Below are 25,018 nucleotides of genomic sequence, written 5' to 3'. Positions count from 1 at the left end.
AAATAATATTCTCTCTTTAAAATTAAATGTTGGTCATCTCCTTTTGGTAAAAATAGTATTATAAATTGTTCTTTCTCAATAATTTTGGTCAAAATAAAAGCTTTTATAATAAAAAAAAGGATTGAAAAATATCAAATTTGAAAATGTTTGTATGCTCTCAAATTTTGATTTTAAACATTGATGCATTTATAGTATTTTAAAACTTGGAAATCTGAAGAGTTTGCAAAGATCGCAAATTTATAATCCTTTCACCTTACAAAGAACTTCTTTTCCCGTTGTAGAAGTTAGACCTGGTCATATTAGCACCCTATTAAATGGGTTATATAGCTCATTGTTAATTATTTTTGTTTTCCACAGATATTGAAAATTGACTATGAATATTTAAACTATTATCTTTCCATCAAAAGAAAAATCCAAGGTACTATGGTTTAATTATATAAGTAGATGATTCGAACATTGCTAACACATCAATTCGAAAAATGGAATTCACTAAAGTTTTATTTCGTATCATTGTTTGCTTCTTTCTCCTATCACTTGTTTATGACACTATAGATGCTACTAAAATTAATAATTTTATGGAATGTGTCGATCGTGATGTTTTAGTCGATGCAAATTCAATCAAATAGTAAAGTGCCGTCATGGTTTACGAGGACTTTTTCTTTTATAAAATATTTTGTCAAAAAATATAGGTCTTGATTATAATATTTCAGTTAATTAGTCCAAATTCAATGACAATAAAGTGTTATCACTGTCAAATTTACATAAACCTCCTCTTGTAAAATATTTTTTTAAAAAAAGTATAGACCTTAACCATGTTTTAATTGGTTCTTCAAATCCAGTCGATAATAAAGTGTCGCTGCTGCCAAATTCACATGAACTTCCTTTTGCAAAATACTATTTTTTTTCAAAATGTAAGTCTCGACCATAGTGTTCTAGTTGGTCCAAATTCAATCGATAATAAAGTGTCGCTGCTGTCAAATTCCCGTGGACCTCTTGCAAAATACTCTTTCTTAGAAAATGTAGGTCTTGACCATAATATTTTAGTTGGTCTAAACACTACCAGAAATGCGGTGATTAGTCACGGAAAAAACCGTGGCTAAAATCAACAAAATCCGTGGCAACTAAGCGTTAACAACGAATACATTTTCGTGGCTAATAAAGGCGACGCCTTTTCAGTTAGCCACGGTTTTCGGCCGGTTAGCCACAATTTTATGATTCGTGGAGACATCTAAATAGCCACGGTTTTTACGTTATTGGCCACACTCTAAACCGTGGCTAAATGACAACAGTGTAACCAATGAGTATAGTTTTGCCACAATTTTTCCGTGGCTAATATTGACAGGTTGGGCTTTTTTTGCCACATTTTTTCTGTGGCTAAACGTTGTTGGTTATTTAGCCACGGTTTTTTCTGTGGCAAAAAAAAAACCATGCACAAAAAATATTTGATAGGCTGGGTTTTTTTCCACGCTTTTTTTTTGTGGCCAATATTATGGGCTATTTACCAACACATCAATCTGTAGCTAAATTTTTTTTTTCAATTTAAAAAAAAAACTCTCAACTATAATTACCAATTGAATATTTTTTTTAAAATTAATATTGCATATATTTATTTCTACACTAACATATTAAAATAATTTTATAACAATATAAACAATCCAAGCAACGATAATAACATTAAAATAAAAAAATAGCAAACTAAGTAATAACAGTAAATTAAAGCATATGCATTGTTCATATATATAGAGTAATAACAAAAACCAAGTTTTATAATTCTGTACGACAAAAAATAAAAGTATCTCTAATAACAGTACAAACTAGACATAAATTAAAACTAAAATAAACATGACATGAGGTGCATCATTCCGACTCAATGTGTGGCACAGAATCAGAGAAGGTAGCTACTTCATCACCGTATTTCTGTTGTAGAAATCTGTGGAGAGTTGTCACTTGACCTTTAACTTCTTGAAGTTGCCTTTCTAAATCTGCAACATGCTGTTGCAATGCACTGCTAGAACCTCCGCATATTGCCCCTCCAAAGATGCGCTTTGACTTACCAAAACCACTGGGACATGCAGCATTACTAAAGCCACGTACTCGCTTACCATTCTCAGGATCGCAAACTTTTCCAATTGCATCATCCGGATGAGCTAAGACCTTTGAATGAATACCTTCAGTGGCAGCACGCTCTTGGTCTTCAGACAAATGCTCTGCTATTTTTTCCTACAAACAAATGCACATCGCATTGGAGTAGAGTATTGACATAATCAAGGCAGATAAAAAAATATACAGCCATATAAAATATAATTGAGACACTCACAACTAATCATTGTCCTTTCCCGCTTACATAACTCCCATCTTTCTTTAGCAAAGTTGATACAATAACCTCGCTTCGACATACAGGCCTTCCCAATTTTTTTTCCTAATACAATAAATAGAATATTAAAGATAATCACAAATTTAATTAAAAGCGCTAATTTTATAGTAATAGCATAATAGTACTAGACTCAATAAAAAAAATATTACCATCTGAGTTGCTCTTCTAGCATTGCTTTTACTTCCACCGGTATGTGAAACTATAAGCTTCTCACGATTTCTGGCGTTTTGCAAACATTGTTTCTATGATTTTCAAGAATAAGAAACAAGTAAATAAATGTTACCAGATATCCATTATAAATATTCAATAAAAATAAAAAAAAAGCATAGATTAATTATTTACCTTTGTTTTAGGATCCATATAATGATCCACAAAAGCAGTCCATTCAACAGGCGGTATGTCTGAGGGATTCGCAGCCAGAATTTCTGTCTTTCTTTTGTTAGGAAAGAAGTACTCTCCCCATAAATTATACTTATGGGCCTTCCATCTATCACCTAAGGTCCTCAGAGCCCATTTGACGCCAGCAGCATAATCAAACTCAAAATTTTCCTTGAAATATTTCATAGAGGAGATCAATTATTAAAAAATATGTAATTTGATAACCATACTACAGATTATATCTTAGAAAGATAATATTAAAAAAAATTTTAAAGCTAAAGTTTTTCTGATTATAATTTTATTAGTTTTCATCAAACTGAGACAAGTATATATCTTAACAAAATTTTCCTCTCAATTTTTTCTAATTCCAAATATTAATTTCAAAACATTCATGAAAATAGCAATTGGAACGGGAAAAGAAATCCAGGAAGTGTATCCTAACTCCTAAGAATGAAATGCAACTAACTTGACAATATTGATAGCAATAGCATATAACCTGCAGTAGTACCTGTTTAATAACTAATCAATTCATAAATCATAGAGCAATGGCATCTTGTTACAGCTTACTTAAAGTACCTCCAAATGAATCTATCTACACCAAGATTTCAGCTCTTACACACTTTCTTTTTAATAAGAAATAACAATAATAAACAGAAAACGCAAACCTAAATATAGGCAAGCTAGGAGCTAAATTAGGATGACAACAATTTAATAAAAATGCACATCAAAGTGAAATAAACTTACTTCAATAAGTTCCCATTGTCTTTTTGTGTTATCTTCTGGCATCTTATCCCATCTTTTGATTGATATGGGATAAAATATAATTTGACGAGCTACCTGACCAAGAAATCTCACAAACAGGTTCGAGCCATTATCTCGACCTTGTCCATCTGCATCCAACTCCATCATAACTTTTTCACTTTTTTTCAACGCCCAAACTTGAATCGCTGTCATCTTGCGAGTGATGATTTCTCCAGTAGAGATGTTTGAATTAATGGAAGAACGCCAAGTCAAATTAAACCAAAATTAAAAAAAGAAAAACAAAACGGCATAAATGACAAACTTAGATTTATCAAATTAATTGCACACATATATATCACTAATTAATCTAAATTACATACTAATCTAACAATAAATTGTATACACATATCGGTACCAAACTAAATATAGTATCCGACATTAAAAGCACAGTAGGCTTTCACAAAATTGTCACTATAAGTCTGAACTTATCAATTAAACAAGTGCGACTTTAATGAAACAGGAAATTAGATTATATGATTCAAGGCTGCTCTACCAACTTAAATGCCGAATGAATTAAAATGTCATTAATAACATTTATTGTTCTCAATCAATAAAAATACACATAACACAGATAGAACTATCATATCTAAAACTCTGAATCCCTCTTCATAAATATATAACATTTCTCTTTCTTTCTTTCTTTCTTTTATTTATTATTTATCATTATTTTAGTATATAATAGTAGCCATTGATACAAATAACATTACAATCTAAGTATGATTGTCTGGGATAATAACAATATATAATAGAAATAAGATTTTTGAATAAAATTAAATTCTGACATAAATCTAAGAGAAGAAAATTAAAGAAGCTAAAATTCGTATTAAGATAAAAAAATACTAATAATTTCTAAAAAATAATGATAAAAATTTAATAAAATTACATCGTGATTCATTTTCTAAAATCATATTTTTATTTTTTTAATATTTTATTTTATTTTGTCTTTGATTAAAATAATTAAAGGTGACTATTGGTATTTTTTTCTTTTTTTGATCACGGACAACTGATAAAATTATAAATAACAAACTATAATAATTAATCAACCATAACAACGAAAAGCAGGGACTTATTTAATTCCAAATTCAAGTACGGTTCAAATTTTTAACTTACCAAAAAAATTTAATCCGTCTAATTAACACTTACATTCAAAAATTAATTTCAACTAATACTTAATATAAACAAACAAATTACTGCAAACTATCCTATTGTTTAGCCAAGAGACTACAAGACCTGATTGGACATAGAGTACAATACAACAGGTGTCCATTTTTAAAAGCTTCCACCTAAGTTCTATATGTATAGAAAAAAATTACATTCTACACCATAAAATTCACCATCCAATAGTTTTAAAATATATTTATAGTTACACATATCCAAGAGAAGACAGAATATTCACAAATATGCTTTGTGCAGAGCAAACATAGAAGGAACCAAAACTAAAGGGAACAAAAACTGAGTTGTGTAAATTAAAAAAATATCTTTTGTACTCTTCTTATAATTTTAACATATATAACATGGATCATTATTATTATAGCATTAAATTCTCTTCTAATAATTTGATGATGATTGTATTGACTATTGTATCAAGTATGCATCATCAAAATTTACAAAATTTAACTCCATCATAAATAAATAATAAAGAATAAAAGGATAATAAATACAAACATAACCACCATAAATAAATAGGAAAGAATAAATTGCATTTGATCAGAAAGAACATCGACAGAAAAAATGTGCATGGTAAAAATGAAAGAAAGAGTGAAATTGCAAATCATGATCCACATCTAATTTTTATACCGCTAATGAACAGCATAACCACACTGAAAAATTACTATTTAATCAAGAAGCGAAAATTAACCACGTTGGCAAAATTGTAAATCATGAATCACATCTAAAATTAAATAATTAACATACCTTAGTAATTCTCAGTGGCAGCACTGGGAAGGAGGGAGAAGAAACTAACTATCAGAATTCCTGAAAAAAAATTGCACCCTACTATTTATCTGAGGTTAATTACGCGGTTTAAATTTAAGAAAAAGATAAACTGCATAAAAATTTTTTGAAAGGGATGGAGGGAATGACCAAATTAAGCGCGGAATTAGAAATGGATATAGTTCCATTTTGTCACGGTGATCATTGGGTCTGTGGAAAATGAGAAAATCCATCTCAAATTGGCCACGAACAAACGAAAACGTTGGAAAACTCCATAAAATTTGGCCACAGAGATATAACACGTTGCTATTTATTAACACAGTCATTAAACTTTGCCACTGTTTATCCTTTGTGGGTACCTTCCCATTGGTAACTCCCGTGTTTTTGGTAGTGAAATCCAATTAGTAATAAAATGTCACTGATGGTCTGCTACCAAATTCAAATGAACCTTCTCCTGTAAAATATTCTTTTTAAAAAAATGTAAGTCTCAACCATAATGTTCCATTTAGTCTAAACCTATTTGGTAATAAAGTGCCGCTACTACCGAATTTGCATGGATCTCTTCTTGTAAAATATTCTTTTTTTTTTTAAATATAGGTCTCAACCATGATGTTTCAACTAATCCAAATCCAATTGATAATTTGGTATCATGAAATTTATCTTTTAAATATTTTTTGTTTCAAAAAATAAAAATCCTGACCAAGATATTTTCGATGGGTCAAATCCAGTTAGTAATATTGTAAACCCCGATTAAATTAGTTAATAAATTAGTTTTTAATAAAGAAGACTAGAAATATGAATATTATATCAAATTAGGATAGAGATCATCGAAACGAGAATTTTGACACTAATTTCGACGAAAACGGTCCAAGATTAGACCGAACGGATCGAACCGGTTGAACCGAACCCGTGGGCCCAACCGGACCAACCCATTAAATGAGCTTAAAGCTCGTTCTTCTCTTCAAAGACAGCAGAAGCAGCAACACATTAGGGGAAGGAGAAGAGAAATTCACCAAAACCCTTACGGTGATTTCAAAACGGCCGTAGCTCCTCTGTCCGAGCTTCGATCACCGCACTGTTTGCGGCCACGCGTCCATCGCATCGAGCTCTACATTTCTACCAGAACAATTTCATAGGTAAGCCATTAAATATTCTCAGCCATTCTTTTTCCCCAATTTTCGAAATATAGGAAGGGAAGTTGAATTTCTTTAATTTCTGATGTTTTAGGATCCAATTAGCTTGAGGAAAACGTTCACTCTTGCTTATGTAAAGCTTGGGTAAGGTGAGGAAACCATAATTCCATTTTAATTTCATTGAATTTGAGCTTTGAATATTAAATTGGATATATATGTGTTATGAATGTGTATTAGGTTATGAATAAATAATTGGAGCTTGGAATTATGGATATTGGAACTTGGAGGAAGCTGAGCCTAGTGTTTATTGAATTCTGGAAAGGCTGTGTTTATTATAATTAAAGTGCCTTGATTGTTACGTAGGAATCGGCCAAGGTATGGTTTAGGTTTCTTGCATTTAATATATAATGTTCTGTGAAAACTTAGGCTAGATGACCATAGGATAAGTTGGAATGCAGGTGTATATTTAATATTTAGTAATGGGTTGATGAATATGCTTGGTTTGGTTTGGTGATTTGTTTGTAAGATGATATTGATGGCTAGTTGGATCTTTGAAAGGATATGTGATTGAATTGTTAATTATATGGCTATATTTTGGTTTGGTTGAATGATGATTGATGAAAAGATATGGAGCTTGTTGAGGATTATTGTTGGCAATTTGGATTGGTGGTAATAGGTTTGAAAATAATTGGAATGGAAAATTTGAATAAAAAATGAGGTATTTTGTGTTAAAAGCCTAGGATTTGTGAACTATAATTTTTAGTTGAATTTTGGTTGTTGGATTTGAATATTGTAGGAGTATAACTGTTGATCTGAGGTAGATTTATTGTGGTGATTGTTATGATGATGAGGAAGGGTATGTTGAATTGAAAAGAATGTAGGTTTGGACCCGAAAAGGGTGGCAAAGTCCGAGTTTTAGAAGAGATGTTGCCGAAATTTTATAAAAATTAGAGATTTTGTTTATATGATTATTTAAAAAGATTTAGATTCAAAGGTTATATGGTTTGATTTTGAGTTATTAAGAAAATGAGCATGTTTTAAGTTTGATTCATTTAGAAAAGAATGAATTATGTTTTGAATTGGAACTATTGATGGACAGAATGAGAGGTGTGATAATGAAGGATAAGGATTGAATATTATTGATGTATGATGATGAATGAGTTGCGATTGAGAATGATGTGGATGTTAATGAATTATAATTGAATTATTTATATGGCTTATGAATTTGAATGATCTGAGACACGAGATTCCCTTGATAAAGTGCCGTGGCTTTTCACCACGTGTACCAGGTTGAAAACTCGATACTCTGTTGACCCTACGATGTAAGTGTGACCGGGCACTATATAAATTCCCGGGAATGTTACCCCCATTGAGCAATATTGATTATTCGAGATAAAGCTATGCATAGACTCTTGGGGATGCACGTCGGGGGACAGTCTAAGTACAATTCAGACTTGTCGGGTTCGTTGGATAACCGACAGATGAGCCTCATCAGCCATAGGACAGGCATGCATCATATGCATAATACTTGAATTATTTGCTTGTGCTTTAATTGGGTGTGCCTATGTGTACTTGCCATGTTAAATGTGTATTTGTTACCTGCAGTAACTGTAACCTTCTTGTTCTTGCCTTTATCTGTTTATTTGTCTGTGAAAATGCATGATGGAGTTGGAGGTATGGAGGAATGGCAGTATGGGACTTAGATTTTAAGGTTAAGTTAGGATTAAATATTCTTAGAAAACCACATTTTATGGCTCCTGTTTAATACTTTAAGCTCTATAATCTGAGTGTCGGTGTTTAGGATTGCCTCTGGCATTCCCAGGACCTTATATTTTATGTGTGTGGCACCTTTACCATACTGAGAACCTCCAGTTCTCATTCCATACTATGTTGTTGTTTTTCAGATGCAGGTCGAGAGGCATCTCGTTAGGCGTCTGGACTCTTGAAGCGGAGTGGTTACTGGGTAGTTTTGCTGTACAGTGATGTATATATATGTACTTAGTTTTCTCTCCGCATAACTTGTTCTTTTTGGATCCTCTTAGAGGTTTATGGAGAGGCAGGATTGTGTATATGTACTTTTGGGTTTTGGATATGTATGTATATATGTGTAAATATTCTCCGGCCAGTCTTGACTTCGCAAGCTGAGTTAGGAGCTTGTTATTTTGTATCTTTGGCACTCTATTCCTACTTCTGTCATCTTATGTTTAGTAGTTATAGTTTTCTTAGCACGCAAGTTAACTCGTTCCTTGAGCGTTGCGCTTTTATTTTGCGATTTTTATTTCCTCTATTCTTCAAGGCTCCTAACATATTATAATTCTTCTGTTATTATATGTACTCATTTTATTTTAGAGGTCGTAATACTACACCACCTCCGTTTTACGACTTAAGCGTAAAGCTTTGTGTGGTAAGGTGTTACAAATACGGCACGAGCAATAAGGGAAGTACTCATCTCAGATATTTTTTTTAAAGAACATATATATAGATCACCCCCATGGAATCTAATAAGTTTACCTGGTTAACTGTAATGCAACTATGCAAGTTTATTAATAAATTTTCAGATTATATTTTTTTTTGCATTCGTCTTACATTTTAGTTTTCGTATAAATTGGGTATTATCACTAACATTCGAAGAATTCCTCTCACACAAGTTTACCAAAAGAACAAATAACTTCACCACATAGACGGTATTGTGTCGACCTTTGATTAGAGCTATGTCGTTATCATCATATAACCGATATCTATGCAGAACAAAAAGAGATTAAAAGTGATACTTTTGTAATAAAATAATAATAACATAACACAATAATAAAAAGTGTTATCTATGAAAAATAAAATAATAAAAATAATTGAATACACGAATAATAAAATAATATTTTTTAACCAATGATGTGCACTACAAAAATTTTTAACGTTTGTTAAGTAAAACTAAATATAATAGATTTATTTTCACATTGAACTCAGCAGGACTTGATATAAGTATTTGTAGCTACTGTAATAGTATATAGTTTGTCATATTAAACTCAAGATTTGATGTTACTCAAATATGAATTAGATTTTTACCATTAATAACTATTTAAGATATAGGCTTTAGTTTCATTCCTTTTAATATTTTAAACATTAAATTCTTTATCAATTTTTTCGTCAAAAGATTTGCAAGTATTTAGGACATAGGCTTTACTTCCCTGCTTGTTGTAGCCAAAGCAACAAATAGTGGAGTCTGTTATATATAAGTTTGTTTATTAGATTTTCAAGAAAAAACACTCCCACAAAGAGTGTGAACTGAACTAACCACTTCTTAATATATGATTTTTTATATATCTTTACGTAATTGATATCTTTAAATTCTTTTAGAACAAAAAACTTACTATAACAAAGTATTATTATTGTTCCTTTTTAAATATTTTAGGTTTATATAAAATTTCATTTTTAACATACATTTAATATACATAACAATTTTTAATAAAATCATCAATGAATATTATAAAATATTTTTTTCACTTATATAGTAGGCCAACAATAAATCACATACATCAGAATGTATTAATTTTAATATTTTAGAACTTCTTTCTACTCTTTAAAAATTAAAGAAACTCTTGTTATTTTAGTTAGCATACAAGTTGTGTATGTATCTATTGTTTTAATTAATTTTTGAAATAAGATCATATTTCATCATATCATTTAATTTATAAAAAATTAACATGCATGTCCTAAACAATCTGTTGGACTTTTCTTTTTCCATTACATGAACATTTTCATTAGTACTTTATTTTTTAACATCGTCTTATTTACTTACAATTCTGCAAAACAAAAGAGAATACTCAATTACTCGAGAAATATCATCCTTTTTGTATTTCATACTTCTTTTGATTTTTTTTCATAATGAAGGAAATTTGTCAATAATTAAAAAAATAATAATAGTTTATCCAAGTGTATGTTATGTTGCTTAAAGTTATTTAAAATACATTCAATTTCATGTAGTTGTTCTATAACAGATTTACCATCAACCACCTTATAACTGTATCCTCGGCCATGTATTTTGCTTTTAATTTATCCCATAATCTTTTGTGCACCCAACATTTTGGTAACATCAAACAATGCACAGTGATGCTGTAACACCCTACCATACAGGACTTTACGCTTAAGCCGTAAAATATGGGTGGTGTGGTATTACGACCTCTAAAAAATAAAATATATACATAGATGTAGTTGAAGAAATTTGTAACTAGGAGCCTTGAAAAAAAGTTTAAACAAAAACCGCAAAAAGAAAAGCGCATTTTACTCGAAAACGTAAAACCGGAGAAAAGATAAGGGTAAGACATAAGTATATACAAAGAGTCGAGTATCAAAAATACAGAATATCAAGCTCCAGACGCAACCTGTGAAGCTAAGGCTGGCTAGAGTATAAATACATATATAAGCATAAGTATATATCCCAAAGAACATGCTTAAAGAAAACACCTAGTTCTCCAAAAAGCCTCTAAGAGAATTAAACATAATATACATATATATATATATATATATATAGGAGAGTCTATAAACAAAAAATACATAACAGAAAACCCCAAAATATAACTTCCGAACTTTGCTTGCCATAGAAACCTCCAGACGCTCACCGAGGCACATCTCGACCTACATCTGAAAACAACAACATAGATATGGAATGAGAACCAAAGGTTCTCAACATGGTAATAGTGCCCACATATATAATATATAAAGTCCCAGAAAAGCCAGAGAAGATCCTACAACTCCGACACTCAAATTTATATCTTAAAGTTTATAAATTGAAAATCATAAACACTGTAGGTTATCTAAGGTTCTTATTTCTAATTCCTTTCTAACTTAAGTGCTAATTTTTGCCTTCCTCCAATCCTCTAAAACTCTGGTGCACAAACAAGAAATACAAACAAAGCAAACACAAGTGGGATACAGATACAGTAGGTAGTAAATATAGCAGGTAAGCATAATAATCACATAGGCAAGCACAATTAATGCACAATCAAACAAAACACACATATGCAGATGATATATGCCTGTCCTATAGCTGATGAGCCTCATCTGTTGATTATATAGCCAACCCGACATGTATGGTAGATAACCCAGACATCGTCCTCTTGAAAATTGGTGAGTGGTATAGTATCACGACCCTCACATGGCGAGTGGTAAACCACCTCGATCCCCACCATCTACGGGTGGCAAATCACCTCGATTCCCACATACATTTTCAATTGGAAAATAGCACATGTAACACCCCCACTACCAGAAAGTCATGCTTCCGGCTGTGCTACTCTGATAGCAAGAAGTATTACAACTACTTTATATATTTAATATTAAAACAGGAGCCTGTGACTCAACACCGTATCGCTGATTTCTTTGAAAACCAGAAATAAATAGTTTATCTTAAAAAAAACATGCAGGCATAGATTCATATACAAGACATCTTACATAATATCTTATAATATAATATATATATAAAACATACAACTCTTATCCCTCTTACAAAATTGTAATAACAAAGACGAGGGAAGAAAATAATCTAATCAATACAACAACATATAAACCAAACGCAGTATAACTCTCCTTAATGCCTCTTCATCTGGTTCCTGAAAAGGTAAAGCTGTAGGGAGGTGAGAACCTAACCACACGGTCTCACCACGGAGTTTCAAAGTTGTCATAAGAAGATATTTAATAAGAAAACTGTTTTCAAACTCAGTGATTATCATTGCCTTATGAATCTTTTAAAAACTAATAGGTAATCGTTCAAAACCTTTTCAAAGAAACAAAGTTTAATCTTTCAGAAATTCGAAACCTTTCCCTTTTTATAAGAAAATCTCAGTCAGAAACCAACCACACAATCAAACAACACAATCATTAATTCAGCACCAAAGTTCATTCTCAAATGTACCACGCCAGGACAAACACAGACAAGACAGACAAGGAAAGCACAGGTTTAGGTAGCAGTTACAACAAATAGTTCAAGTAGCAGTTAAGAACAGTTTAGCAATTAGGCAAACCCAAACAAGTTCAAACCCAAACAAAGCATACAAATGCATATGATGCATGCCTGTTCTATGGCTGATGAGGTTCATCTGTCGGTTATCCAGCCAACCCGACAAGTCTGAATTGACCTTAGACTGTCCCCCGACGTGCATCCCCAAGCGTCTATGCATAGCTTTTTCTCAAATAATCAATATTGCTCAATGGGGGTAACATTCCCGGGAATTTATATAGTGCCCGGTCACACTTACGTCGTAGGGTCAACAGAGTATTGAGTTTTCAACCTGGTACACGTGGTGGCAAGCCACGACACTTAATCCAGGGAACCTCGTATCTCAAATATTTCAAATTCATAAGCCATATGAATAATTCAAAGATCATATCTCAACATTCTCAACATTATAATCTTTCATCAATCCAAATCTCATTTCCAAATTCATTCAAAAACCATATTTCAAAGAAAATCTTCATCAATCCTCATCATCCTTCTTTCCATCCCGTCCATTAATAATCCCAATTCAAAACATAATTCTTTCTTTGATAAATAGATCAATCTTAAAACATATAATGTTTAAAAAATAAATCTTTTTAATTAATTACTTCAAATAAAACTTCCAATTTTATACAATTACGGTAGCATCTCCTCTAAAACTCGGACTCTGCCACTCTTTTCGGGTCCCATCAAGACATTCCTGAAACTCTTTCTCAATAATTTCCAAATCTCAATCACTTTCCAAAATTCAACCAATTCCAATAATAAAACTCTTTTTAAAATCAAACCAGTTCAAGTATTAAATCATTTATAAAATCAGACCGACTCAAAATCAAACCACTTTAACTCTAAACCAAGGAAAACAACTTCTAATAATGATCAAGTAAATAACTTTTCAAACCCATTTTCTTATCAACAACCGTACATTACTCAAGTACTCAAGCAACCAATAATCCAATCCAACAAACCATCACATCCACAAGACAAATATAATCATAGAAGTATATCTTTTTTGCATCAATATCTATTTATCACAACTTTGTAATGTAAAATATGTTTTATAGAAAACCCTACCTCGACTTGTCGAAATTATAACTCAAGACGGGTCAACGAAACCATTTCTCTTAACCCGAAACCAATAGCAACCGCAAACTCAGTCCCTGATCACTTTCGCAGCACTCACAGTAACTTAAAAGCGACATGTAACGCTCAAAACACGACCCTACGTTACCAGAACCTCAGAGTTTATAACCAAACATAACAGAATATTAACACGGGTTTCCAAAACATAAATACTTATCGAACTAAGAAAATAAAACAGCGGCGGTCGCTGAACCAGTTTGGCGGCAGCTCCGGCAGCCACCTCAAACGGCAGTGGCAACTAGAACTCCGGCAAAGGCGACTGAAACAAACATACAGCGATGATTAAGCTCCCAAAAATTCAAAGGAAACGAAAACCGACTTAAAACCTTATTGGCGGCAGATCTCAGTGGCGGCCGGCGGCAGAAGCGGCGGTAACCCCGACGGCGGTGCCGACAACGACGGCTCCCTCCGGTGACTACCCAACCACGGCGATGTCAAGGAAGCCATGGCAGCGGCAGCAACAAGCTCCTCTCCCGTGGGCTCTTTCTCTCTCATGCGTTTGGCTCGGCGGCGATGGAGATCTCTTCTCCTTCTTCTGCCCGCGACCAGCCTCGACGGTGACGGACTCAGAGGCGGCGACGATCAAACGCGCAGCAGCAGCAGCCCGCGATGATGACGATGGCGGCGGCTCAGCACGGTGACGACGGAAGCTTCGAGGACAGTGACCTGCGGCCTCCTCTGCTTCGCGTCTTTGTTCTCGACGGCGACACAGTGTGGTGGCGGTGCAACGGAAGGTGGCGACGGCGCAGGTGACACGACGGTGGCGGTGCGGACAGCTCCTCCTCCCCTGGCGCTCTCCCTCTCCACGGGTCTTCCTCTTCTCTTCCTCGGCGGCCCCCCTTCCCCGCTTACCTTCTTTCCCTCTCTCTTTCTTCTTTTCTTTCTTTCTTTCTTTCGTTTCTTAATCCCTCTCTTTATATGTGTTATGTACTCATGTGTGGGTGCATTTGTGTTTGTGTGTATGTGACCGGATGGAATAATAATAATAATAATAATTAAGTCAATAGTGCAAGAAGGCTGTTAATAAAGTCCGTTTCCAAAGCTACACATGATTTCTAATAAAATTATGATATAATGTATAAATTTAAAATCTAATTTAATTTTTTGAAATTATTTTAAAAATATTATTTATTTATCAATTTTCTAATTGGATTTTAATTAAGTATTCTAATTTAAAATTAAAGATAATATAATTAATTTTCTTTGTTTATAAAATTAAATTATTAAATTCTAAAATCTCAATTATTTAACTAAATTGTATAAAATTCTTATTCTTTTACAACTGTTAAACTCTATAATTTAAATATAGAAAATTATTTAATAATTATAAAATTAAGTAAAATTCCTAATTTAATTGTCAAAACTTGATTTAATTACTTTTAATAAAATAATTTTCTAAAAATAAAGTCTTTAATGAATAAATAAATTGAAATTAACTCATAATAATATTTTTCGAAAATTATGGATCTTACATCCTACCTACCTTATAAAAATTTTTGTCCTCAAAAATTGATACAAAATAAAAGAGATTTCATATTACTTTACTCTTGAATGCATTTAAAGAAAAAGCAAAAAGTTCTTAGTATATATATAGTTTCAAATATCAGGATTTTCATATGGTATAAAGGTATAAAAGGTATAAAAGGTATAAGTGTAATGTGAAATAAGGTTACAAGATAGGCTTGATGCACAAAATGATATGTTTCAAATATCTGATGGTAAAACAAGACGACAAAAGGCAGGTTATAAAACGGGTTAGGGTTAAAACAACGTGCTTAACGTTCGCATTTGATCTCACACCAACTTTAGAGATTCAATTATTCAAACTTCAACTTAACTTATTTCCTCCATCCTCAATCGTACTTCATCAAACAACTCATCTGAGGGTTTTCAACCTTGTCAACACTTCGCAAATCTTAATGGTCACAAACCCAACATCAACAAAATTCTTTCACATGAAATAAGGTTCCACAACTTCCTGCAACGTCGTACATTTACAAATTTTCACCTTTTGCGTTCACCAAATGTGTCTTAAAGAGCTAATGTGTCGTTTACTAAGTTTAACGGTTGCACAAGATACCAAAACTAATCTCGAGTATACTTAGAAGAATAATAGACCATAGAAAAGAAAGAAAAGTAATAAGGACCGTGTTTGCGAGAATTTGAAAGAGTTGTTGAAATCACAAGTAGACAAGGATGAACAAGCAATAAAGAATGCTGGAAAGAGAATCAACTGGCAACTTTAAGAGAAATTCTTTGAATTGAAGGAATTCGATAGGACCCATAAGATGAAAAATAATGCAGTATTTTGAAATGAATTCAAGCTGAGTCAAATAAATGAGGTTTACAAAAGAAGAATATCCAAAACCAAAGACAAAATTCATCGAACTCAAGAGTGTGATTTAAAGATACTCTCGAATACATTGTTCATAAAGAATGAAAAACTTAAAGGAAGATCATTTCATGTTCTGAAAGAGAAAATGAGTAATAAACATCCTTCAAAAGATTAATAAAAATGTAAATGTGGCATTATTTCAATATAAATTCAAGCGGAAATAGATTACACAAAGTTTGTAAATGAAAAGGTTAATTTGGCTAAGAGCAAAATTATATTTTCTCTTCTTTTTCAAGCATGCATGAATACTATGATCTTGTTTGAAGGAAACCTGAGATAAAATTTTGCTCATAAAAGAAAAAAAAATGCACTGCAATTGAACAGGTTTATCAGATACATAAATTTTTAGAATATAAGGTAAAGGAGTATAGGCTTAACTGAAAGCGATTTTATTAAAACTTCAATAGACAGTCATATCGCACCAAAATAAGTTCAAAACATATCAAAGAGAGGCACTGCTCAAGTAAAGAAGTACAAAGTCAAGGACAATTTTACATAATAATAAATCAAAACTTGTTTAAAAATGTTTAAAACAAAACTCCAATAATATACTTGAAATCACAACCTCATAAGGATGTTCAATAATATTTAAATGCGCTAAGAAGGAAACCAACTCATTTCAAGAAAGAAACTTAAATTAAAGGATTTCAATTAGGATTCATAAAGCATGTCACTCATAGAAACGAAGAGCTTAAGAAGGAACTCAACAACTTAAAAAAAAGTTAATTCAAAACTTAAATTTCTTCAAAAGAATTCAAAACTTTTTTTTTTCAAAATGGTTCAAAACAAAATTCTAAAAGTATACTTGGAATAACCACTTCGCAAGAATCATTTAAGAAGATTACGATGCGCTTAAAAGAAAATCAGCCCATAGAAGAAAGGATCTTTAAATCAAGGGAATTCAAACAAGAACTCACTAGGCATGGATTATCAAACGAGTTTCCAATTGGTCCAAAGGAATACAAAACGCGCCAGGAAGACAACTCAATCAATAGAAAATTCTCAAGAAAGAACCTTTGACTAAAGAAAGACAAATAAAAGGACAAATGGTGTATTAGATGGAAACGAATTCAAGTTGACTCAGATGAGTATGAGATTCACAAGAAATGGAAAAATAAGACTAATGGTATCGTTTATAAAAATAAAAGAATAATTAAAAACAAAACCAAGTATGACATCCATGAAATGAAAAGCTTAAGAGGGAATTGGTCCTTTCTTAAAAGGAAAGAAAAGTCCAATACGCTCCAAAAGAACAACAGTTACATAAATAATGTATTATGTTAAACCAAATTCAAATTAAATAATTTAGGTGAAGTTTATCAAATGAAAGTCAACTAGAATAAGGGCAAAAATCCTTTCTTTTCAAAAATTTGAAAAATACCTAAGTACATAATCAAATAAAGATATGCATAAGAACTATAGTAAAGCTATTACAAAAATCAAGTTGTATTTAGAGTAGGTATAATTCTGTAAATCAGTAAAAGAACATGCGAGGTATTGGGAGTAAATAGTTTTTAAACTGCATAAAGAATTTTCAAAGCTTCATATAGAGAAAATTATATTGAATCAAAAATGATTTTATAAGGGCTTCAAGAATAATAGTTGTAAATATAATCAAATAAGAGAAAAATTATATCACAACTTCTTTAAAAAGAACTCGAAATAGGAGTTTAAAGGAATACACTACATCAAAACAGGTTCAAAATTGTACCAAAGAATACATGGATCAAGAAAAGAATTAAAAAAAAGAAAGGCAAGCACACCAAGGACGTTAAGCAGACTTATGCAGTTAGAATCAAACGAGGAAGCATATGAACAGAAGAATAGGGTTGGAAAAACACCAATTCACTTTTCCAAAAGAAACAGCAATTGAGGATTCCAAGGTAAACTTATGAGAGAACAAGTCACATGACATTCACAGAGTTCAAGACACCTAACCGAGTAACTTCGAGAAATAGTTTCTAACGTTCCCAAAACCCGCGACTCGTGTTATCTGTGACTCGCATATCGTCTATGATAACCCATTAGTGCTTACATATACATAATTTATGAGTGTTAAGCCAGCCAAACTTAATACCAAGAATTATGCAATGCAAGACTAATGGCATTAATCAATAGACCGTCATTTGCATAAAGCTCAAATTCTCGTTATTTGAACGAGACCTATTACATGACAAACGCTTAGAGTATGCAATTGAAGCATAGTCGGTCCATTCCTCAAGCTCTACAGGAAAGACCGCTCTGATACCATAATGTATCACCCTCACTACCAGAAAGTCACGCTTCCGGCTGCGCTACTCTGATAGGAAGAAGTATTACAACTACTTTATATATTTAATATTAAAACAGGAGCCTGTGACTCAACACTGTATCGTTGATTTCTTTGAAAACTGGAAATAAATAGTTTATCTTAAAAAAAATAAGCAGGCATAGATTCATATATAAGACTTCTTACATAAAAAGCTGTAGGGGGTGAGAACCTAACCACACGGTCTCACCACGGAGTTTCAAAGTTGTCATAAGAAGATATTTAATAAGAAATCTGTTTTCAAACTCAGTGATTATCATTGCCTTATGAATCTTTTAAAAACTAATAGGTAATCGTTCAAAACCTTTTCAAAGAAACAAAGTTTAATCTTTTAGAAATTCGAAACCTTTCCCTTTTTATAAGAAAATATCAGTCAGAAACCAACCACACAATCATTAATTCAGCACCAAAGTTCATTCTCAAATGTAGCACGCCAGGACAAACACAGACAAGACAGACAAGGAAAGCACAGGTTTAGGTAGCAGTTACAGCAAATAGTTCAAGTAGCAGTTAAGAACAGTTTAGCAATTAGGTAAACCCAAACAAGTTCAAACCCAAACAAAGCATACAAATGCATATGATGCATGCCTGTCCTATGGATGATGAGGCTCGTATGTCAGTTATCCAGCCAACCTGACAAGTCTGAATTGACCTTAGACTGTCCCCCCACGTGCATCCCCAAGAGTCTATGCATAGCTTTTTCTCAAATAATCAATATTGCTCAATGGGGGTAACATTCCCGGAAATTTATATAGTGCCCGGTCACACTTACGTCGTAGGGTCAACAGTGTATCGAGTTTTCAACCTGGTACACGTGGTGGCAAGCCACGACACTTAATCCAGGGAACCTCGTATCTCAGATATTTCAAATTCATACGCCATATGAATAATTCAAAGATCATATCTCAACATTCTCAACATCATAATCTTTCATCAATCCAAATCTCATTTCCAAATTCATTCAAAAACCAAATTTCAAAGAAAATCCTCATCAATCCTCGTCATCCTTCTTTCCATCCCGTCCATTAACAATCCCAATTCAAAATATAATTCTTTCTTTGATAAATAGATCAATCTTAAAACATATAATGTTTAAAAAATAAATCTTTTTAATTAATTACTTCAAATAAAACTTCTAATTTTATAAAATTTCGACAGCATCTCCTCTAAAACTCGGACTATGCCACCCTTTTCGGGTCCCATCCAGACATTCCTCAAACTCTTTCTCAATAATTTCCAAATCTCAATCACTTTCCAAAATTCAACCAATTCCAATATCAAATTATTTTCAAATCAGACCAATTCTAATAATAAAACTCTTTTTAAAATCAAACCAGCTCAAGTATTAAATCATTTATAAAATTAGACCGACTCAAAATCAAACCGCTTTAACTCCAAACCAAGGAAAACCACTTCTCATAATAATCAAGTAAATAACTTTTCAAACCCAATTTCTTAACAACAACCGTACATTACTCAAGTACTCAAGCAACCAATAATCCAGTCCAACAAACCATCACATCCACAAGACAAATATAATCACAAAAGTATATATTTTTTGCATCAATATCTATTTATCAGTAATGTAAAATATATTTTAAGGAAAACCCCTACCTCGACTCGTTGAAATTATAACTCAGTCCCTGATCACTTTCGCAGCACTCACAGCAACTTAAAAGCGACATGTAACGCTCAAAACACGACCCTACATTACCAGAACCTCGGAGTTTATAACCAAACATAATAGAATATTAACACGGGTTTCCAAAACATAAATACTTACCGAACTAAGAAAATAAAACAGCGGCATTCGCTGAATCGGTTTGGCGGCAGCTCCGGCAGCCACCTCGAACGGCAGCGGCGACTAGAACTCCGGCAACGGTGACTGAAACAAACATACAGTAATGATTAAGCTCCCGGAAATTCAAAGGAAATGAAAACCGACTTAAAACCTTACTGGCGGCAGATCTCAGTGGCGGCAGAGGTGTTCTTCGGCGACAGAAGCGACGGTAACCCCGATGGCGGCGCCAACAACGACGGCTCCCTTCGGTAACTACCCAACCACGGCGATGGCAACGAAGCCATGGCAGCGGCGGCAACAAGCTCCTCTCCCGTGGGCTCCTTCTCTCTCATGCATTTGGATCGGTGGCGATGGAGATCTCTTCTCCTTCTTCTGCCTGTGACCAGCCTCGACGGTGACGGACTCAGAAGCGGCGACGATCACACGCGCAGCAGTAGCAGCCCGCGATGATGACGATGGCTGCGGCTCTGCACGGTGACGACGGAAGCTTCGAGGACAGTGACCCGCGGCCTCCTCTCCTTCGCGTCTCTGTTCTTGACGGTGACACAGCGTGGTGGCGGCGCGACGGATGGTGGCGACGGCACAGGTGACACGACGGTGGCGGTGCAGACAGATCCTCCTCCCCTGGCACTCTCCCTCTCTCACGGGTTTTCCTCTTCTCTTCCTCGGCGGCCCCCTTCCCCGTTTACCTTTTTTCCCTCTCTCTTTCTTCTTTTCTTTCTTTCTTTCTTTCCTTTCTTAATCCCTCTCCGTATATGTGTTATGTCGCTGGATCCGTCGCGTGCGTCGTCGTCCGAGGAGCCACCGCCGTCCTTGCTCGTCGTCTCCCTTAGAGCCGTCGCCATCGAGGGCTAGCAGAGAGAGAAACGCGAGAGTCAGGGTCACCACCTCGCCGCCTCTGCCTCGCCTGCCTTGCCGCCTCTGCCTCCTCCTCGTCCTCTCATCTTCGCCGCTTCATCAACTCGGGTCGTCGCGAGCTTTCCCTTCGCGGAGGCGCCGCTTACTGCCGCGTCCGTAATAATAATAATGTATTATTTATTTATCAGTTTGCTAATTGGATTTTAATTAAGTATTCTAATTTAAAATTAAAGATAATATAATTAATTTTCTTTGTTTATAAATTAAATTATTAAATTCTAAAATCTCAATTATTTAACTAAATTGTATAAAATTTTTATTCTTTTACAATGGTTAAGCTCTATAATTTAAATATAGAAAATTATTCAATAATTATAAAATTAAGTAAAATTCCTAATTTAATTGTCAAAACTTGATTTAATTACTTTTAATAAAATAATTTTCTAAAAGTAAAGTCTTTAATGAATAAACAAATTAAAATTAACTCATAATAATATTTTTCGAAAATTATGGATCTTACAGCACACATCTAGGCGGTAAATAACCACGATCCCCACAAAACAATTTCTTATCAAATCTGGTGGGCGGTAAATAACTACAATCCCCACAAAATATTTCCATATCAAATTCATCCTCATCATCATTCAATTCATTCAACAATTATCATCATCACACCTCCCATTCCATTCATCAATAATTCACACTCAAAACATAATTCTCTTCTTAACTAAATAAAACTCAAAACATAACACTTTTCTTGATAAATTGAAACTCCAACATAATACTTTTCTTAATAAATCAAGTTCCAAAACATAATGCATTTTTTTTCTTTATAAATCGAAGTCAAATACTATAATTCTTTTATCCATACTTGTCTAAATAATACTTCAAACCAAATCTCCAATTTTTTTAAAAATTTCGGCAGCATCTCCTTTAAAATTCGGACTTTGCCACCCTTCTCGGGTCCCAACCAAACCACCTTTCAAACTCTTTTCAAATCATTTCCAATAAGCCAAAGCAATTCCAATATCAAAATAATTTATAACTCTCAATTCATTCATTATTCAACACACTAACACTCACATTATTCCACACACTCACACTTACACACAAACATAACTCAACCAATCCTCAATCTTTTATCATCAATACTCATATTTATCAATAATCATTCATCAACTCCCATTAACAACTTTAATTAACGTAATTCCTACAACCAACTCAACAAAATCATCATTCATCAACTTATTCACAATATAATTTCACATTTCCATCAAGGTTTCTAGAATTAACATATTCCCATATTTTCAACCTATCCTATGGTCATCTAGCCTATGTTTTCACAAAACATTATATATTATCTACGAGAAATCAAAACCATACCTTGGCCGATTTCTCCTTAAGCCACAAAAACCTTTAAAAGTCCTTCTTACCACAAGCTCCAAGCTCCAAATTCTCAATCAAACAAGTTCAACTCAGCATCACTTGCTCCACATCATCAATCAACTCCAACCAATATCCAAATTCAATCTAATATCACACATTATCACTATAATCAACATAGAGTTCACTAAATTAGAAATTCACCAAGAATTAGGGGTTCCTTACCTCACCCACGGCTCAAATGAAAAAAACCCAACAATTTCTGCAAGCCAAATTCGGTACTAAGACATCAAAATCACATAATCCTCAATATCAAAATCTCATAAATTTGAAACTGAAGAGGTTAGATTTGGATAAAAAAAATTGGGTTTCTTATAGAATTGGTTAGTGGAACTTGTAGAGAATTCCAAGACGAATGCGTGGCCACTGACGGCTCGTCAATCAAAGCTCCAAATTGAAAGATAAGTGGAATTGAAATTGGAACAAGGGTTTTGATTCCTCTTCGCTCCCTTCTTCAATTTCCCAGCGTGTTTCATTATGAAACAAGGGAAGAAGAGCTGAGGCTCTTATTAATTGTGGGCTTGGGTTGAGCCTTGGGTCCGGTTTGAGTCTGATTTAATTGATTCGGTCCGTTGGTCCAATTTTAGGACAAAATCTTTAAAATTAATGTCAAAATTCGTATTTTAATTATTTCTTCCATTCTAAACTATAAAATTTATTTTTAATTTCTTTAGAGCATACCCCACTATAATGCCCTTTGAGTCTGTAACACCTTACCACATAGAGCTTTACACCTAGGATGTAAAACAGAGGTGGCGAGGCACTACGATCTCTAAAATAAAAACTTATATATATATATAATATAGTTGAAGAAGATTTATTCTAGGAGCCTTCAAAGAAAAGTTTAAAATCGAAAATGGTAAAACGAAAAGCGCAACACTCACGACACGTAAACGTTAAACAAAAAAGATAGGAGAAGCTAACATAGATATAACCAAAGAGAGTTCCAAGGTACAAATATCAAAGCTCAAGGCTTGGCTCGTGAAGTTAAACCGACCAGAGCACATAAGTATATATACATATATATAGGAGAACCCAAAATAAGCCCAAAATACAAAGTTACAGGACCTATTTCTCCAAAATAGCCTCTAAGAGGAAGTTAATATATCAAATACATAAGCTGTGGAGATAAAAGTATCTACATATATACATATATCCAAAATAAAACCCAAAGACAAGGAGGATCTCCGCTATCAGAAGCTTCCAGCATGCCTTAGTGAGGTGCTGCCTAACCTGCATCTGAAAACCATAAATATCAGTACGGAATGAGAATCGGGGGTTCTCAGCATGGTAAAGGTGCCACATACATAAGATGTAAGGTCCTGAGAATGCCAGAGGCAATCCTAGAATGCCGACACTCAGATTATAAACTTAAAGAACTAAAACAGAAACCATGAATCAGGGTGGTTCTCTAAGGCTTTCTAAACTTAACTAATTCCTAAATCTAACTAGAACTTAACTAGAACTATAAATCTCTCCGCCTTTCCTCCGTTCCTCTATCTCCGGTGAAATTACAAAGACAAACAAGCAAACAATGACAAACACATGTAGAATATAAGTAATATAGATAGCAATTATAACAAATAGCATATTATAATCACTTAGGCAATCCCAATTAATGCACAAACAAGTAATTCAAACAATATGCATATGATGCATGCCTGTCCTATGGCTGATGAGTCTCATCTGTCGGTTATAAAGCCAACCCAACAAATCCGGCTGCTAAATCCTGGAATATCCCCCGATGCGCATCCCCAAAAATTCTATGCATAACTTTTTCTCATTTAATTATAATTGCTCAATGGGGTTAACCTTTCCGGGAATTTATAAGTGTCCGGTCACCTCTTACGTCGTAGGGTCAACAGAGTATCGGTCTCAACCTGGAACACGTGGTGGCAAGCCACGATACTTTATCCAGGGAAACTCGTATCTCAGATAATCGTTTCACATTTATTAACATTTCATAATCATTCATATGGCCATAACATCACTTGTAGATCATATAATTGCATTTTTACACATAACTTATCATAACCCGGAGCAAGTGGGGCAAAATCACAACCTTTGTGTCTACTCGGGGAGCCTCTATACTAACCAACCTGGGGCAAGTGGGACGAAACCACAACCCTTGCGTTTACCCAGGAGGTAACTTCTCATATGCCCAGGAGGAACCAAGGAGGGGATCCTAACCTCCCACTATCTCGTTGGGGGCGATTTTACAATACCAGGAGGAAGAAGGAAGGGGATCCTCACCTTCCACCATCTCCTGGGGTCACACTTTCGAAAAAGAGTACTCAGATGTAACATTTATTCCTTTCTTTAGCCAGTTTCATAATTTAAGAAATATATATACATATATTTATGCCACCTATCTTCTCATACCTAATTCATCACTTTTCCAACCTTACCTCATTCCCAAGATACCACTGTTTCCTAACTTCATCTCATTACTAGGCCTATTGCTAT

General features: G+C 33.6%; 1 protein-coding gene across 1 annotated transcript; it reads right to left on the bottom strand.

Annotated features, from left to right (window-relative positions):
* LOC107622150 lies at positions 1,806 to 3,766 on the bottom strand. The gene is made up of 4 exons (XM_021114096.1): positions 3,497 to 3,766; positions 2,717 to 2,923; positions 2,524 to 2,616; positions 1,806 to 2,419 (listed from the first exon to the last, which is right to left on the bottom strand). Exons 1-4 carry the CDS (start codon positions 3,704 to 3,706, stop codon positions 2,324 to 2,326), a joined length of 606 nt encoding a protein of 201 aa, XP_020969755.1. The 5' UTR covers positions 3,707 to 3,766; the 3' UTR covers positions 1,806 to 2,323.

This window comes from Arachis ipaensis, chromosome B10, assembly GCF_000816755.2.
Source record: "Arachis ipaensis cultivar K30076 chromosome B10, Araip1.1, whole genome shotgun sequence".
Taxonomy (NCBI): Eukaryota; Viridiplantae; Streptophyta; class Magnoliopsida; order Fabales; family Fabaceae; genus Arachis; species Arachis ipaensis.
The sequence above is the reverse complement of the archived record's forward strand: the minus strand, read 5'-3'. Positions and strand labels throughout refer to the sequence as shown.